This window comes from Mus caroli, chromosome 2 (genome assembly GCF_900094665.2).
Source record: "Mus caroli chromosome 2, CAROLI_EIJ_v1.1, whole genome shotgun sequence".
In the NCBI taxonomy this organism is placed as follows: domain Eukaryota; kingdom Metazoa; phylum Chordata; class Mammalia; order Rodentia; family Muridae; genus Mus; species Mus caroli.
Window position 1 is genome coordinate 67893016 of NC_034571.1, and position 3166 is coordinate 67896181.

Consider the following 3166-nt stretch of genomic DNA (forward strand, 5'->3'; position numbering starts at 1 on the left):
AGTTGCCTTGCTCACGACGTCTCTTCACAGCAATGAAACCCTACCTAAAACAGCTACTAATGTGCATCAAATTTCTTTTTCAGATGACAAAATGTTTTGAAAGTTGATATGGTGATGGATTACAAACACTAAACAAAGTTAAAAATTCAGGTGTATTTTAAATATCTATGAATTTTGTCTTAACACCATTCAACCTTTTAAAATCAAGTACATGAAAAGGTTAGTTTCAGTAGACATTGAGAAATACAAATCAAAACTGCAAGCTACCATTCCATACTGATCAACATGGTTGCTAATATATGGGCTGAGATATAACTCGGTTAGGAGAGTTCTGGTCTGGCACACGGGAGCCTGTGTTGGCTTCCTAGTGACACATACTCCAGGTGTAGTAGTAGCACATGCCAGCACTTAGGAGTTCAAGGCAGGAGAATCTAGAGTTTTAGGTCATCCTTAGCTATGTAGGGAGTTCAAACCTAGCTTAGGCTATGTGAGACGCTGTCTCAAGAAAATAACAATGACAATAAATAAGGATTAAAAAAAAGAGAGAGAAAACCACAAAATTACAAACATCAGTCAAGTAGGAAAATGAATTGTTCTGCACTAATAGTCAGAAATGTATTTATAGAGCAGTTACTATGAAAAAGTTTGGTGGCTCCTTAAAAAGCTAAACCAAGAATTACCTAGAGATCCAACAATTCTGCTCCTAAGCACATAAGCAACTGAAAACAGCATTGAGCAGCTACCTCTACGTCAATGTTAATAGTATGACCCAGTTATCCAGAAACTGATGTCTCGTGTTTCAAATGTTGCTTCAGAGTACAGTCTAGAGAAGAGAACCAAAATACCACTACTCAACTAATTCAATATTAACACAATGAAAGTAGCCAAAAGGTAGGAACTGGCCTGGATGAAGCCGGTGGACCCGGGCCACAAGGCACAAGTCAAAGAAACCCAGCTTCTCTTCTAAGTGTCCTGAACATCCTTTTATTTCAATAACTAAAGAGAGACCTTCCTCATCGGACAACACGCAGTGTTCACCATCTCTGAGAGCCCTGCCTCATGTAGGATTCCCTCCCAGGCTAGAGGAGAGGAATGTAGCTGTATTTTATGTGAAGACTAGGACAAGTTGGTGAGAGTGTCTAATTGTGGGGGTGAAGCTGACTCCATAACTGATTATCTAAAAAATACCGAGGTGCTTACAGGATGACAGGCAACACCAACTTACCTGTTATCATACGACTCCTGTTCTTTAAGGTACTGTTGCATTAATTCTTCTTGTTTCTTTTTATCATACGATATTTTCTGTTCTGCCATCCATACCTATATTAGTGAAACAAAATATAGTTTCACAATTGGACTCAAATTAAGTTAACAAGTGTGTGTGTGTTTTTGAGTATGTGAGTGTGGGATCGGGGTTTAAAACAACTATCTTTAGTCACTGTCCCCTTCATTTACTGAGGCAGGGTCTCTCACTGGACCCAGAGGTCAACAATTCTACTAGTCCAGCTACCAGGTTGCACAGAGGAACTCCTGTCTTCTTCTCATGAAGGCTAGGATTACCAAGGGATGGCGGGATCCAAACTCTGATCCTTACACTTGTGCAACAAGTGCTTTAGCCATTAGCAATTTTGACAGCCCTCCAGCCCACTTGTCTTCTATAATAAAACACATCTAATACACTGAAATGAAAAGATGCTGACAGCACTTAGAATAGAAGCCGGGTGTCTTGGACCTGTGCATTGTGGATAGAGTTCCCTGGCTTCTTCCAGGATGGCACCTGCCCTTTAGCTCTTTTCACTGTGTTTAGCTGGGTGTGTTGGCCCATGTTCATAATCCTAGAACTCTCAAGAGGCTGAGGTAGGGCTACTAAGTATTCCAGACCAGTCAGAACTACACAGTAAGACCCCAACCAAAACAGAAAAATTACCGTGTATCTCAAGCTTTAGACTGTATAGTTATTTTCATTAGTCTCGACTGCTCAAGAACTTATATTCCAGTAACCGAATTAAAAATAAGATGCAGCTCCATTGTCAAAGTGCTCACAATGCTTCTCCTGCATATTATAAACTACTTTATGACCTAGGAGAAGTGGTAGTTGAGTACAGTGGCTTCCACCTGCATGCACTAGCATGCAGGGGGTGGAGGCAGAAGGACGAGGAGTTCAGGGCCATCCTCCCTAGACAGCAAGTTTGAAGCCAGCTTAGACTGCAGGAGATCCCACCTCAAAAAAAGAGACTATGAAACACATAAAGAAATACACTCGTGGGGATTGGGAGAACTACAAAATAAACAGAACAAGACTTTTGGGGTCAAGGAGTAAGGCTGAGATCTGGCAAGCCCTCCCCCCTTCCAAGTGACTTAAAAACCCAAGTAACTATATTTGCAGATAACCAGTGTTAGCATTTCTTGTACTTTCTTCCACAGATATCCTAACGTACAAGCATGCAAATATATACATTCTTTAGATGCATGGTAATATACAGGACCCACAACTGGTTTGGAAACAAATAAAAGCGTAATATATTCTTATAAGTTTGTGTACTTTTGAGTACTTGAGTACTTTTCCTAATACACAGTGCTCAGCCTTCATTTCGAGTTTCTAGTCATTTGCCATACTATCTCATCTAATCTCCCTAAAATTTTTTACAAACTAGGGCAGCTGACACTGATCAACAGTGTACGAGGCTAATGCTCACATCATTGACTATTTTGTGCGAGGCCTCGGGACTACATGTAACTGTACTGAACTAAGAATCCAAAGCCCAATCACTTTCCCGTCGCCATTGTTTGGCGCTGTAATTCTCGCCACGGCCCTTCTGTGTCCAGCAACTGGTTGTCCTGTGATTGTTTAAAACGCTCAACTTGAACGCGGCCATCAGAAACCACACTACGGGATGGAGAGTGAGCAGAGGGGAGAATTTCTCCCAGAAGATCTCCGTTAAGCAGGAGTCTCGACCCAGAGCAGAGCTCACGGGCTTGGGGCTGTAGGAGACGGATCCTGAACGGACAGTGTTATCAAACCATGCGTGGGTCTCCCCACACTGACAGGCGGGACTTGGGGGATCATTCCTGCTTGGGGGAAAGATCGACGACTCCAGCCGTGAGGAGGATACGACCCTCCCAGGGAGCTTAGCATTCGCTGCCCTCTCCGGATGCCTTTACTCAC

The 3166-nt window shown here is 42.5% G+C and overlaps 1 protein-coding gene across 1 annotated transcript in view; it reads right to left on the minus strand.

Annotated features, from left to right (window-relative positions):
• Positions 1-3166, minus strand: part of Cir1 (corepressor interacting with RBPJ, 1) — a 32981-nt gene that overhangs the window by 29530 nt on the left and 285 nt on the right. The window contains exon 2 of the mRNA XM_021185788.2: positions 1226-1320. Coding sequence (XP_021041447.1) covers positions 1226-1320 — 95 coding nt within the window. The remainder of the gene's footprint in view (positions 1-1225; positions 1321-3166) is intronic.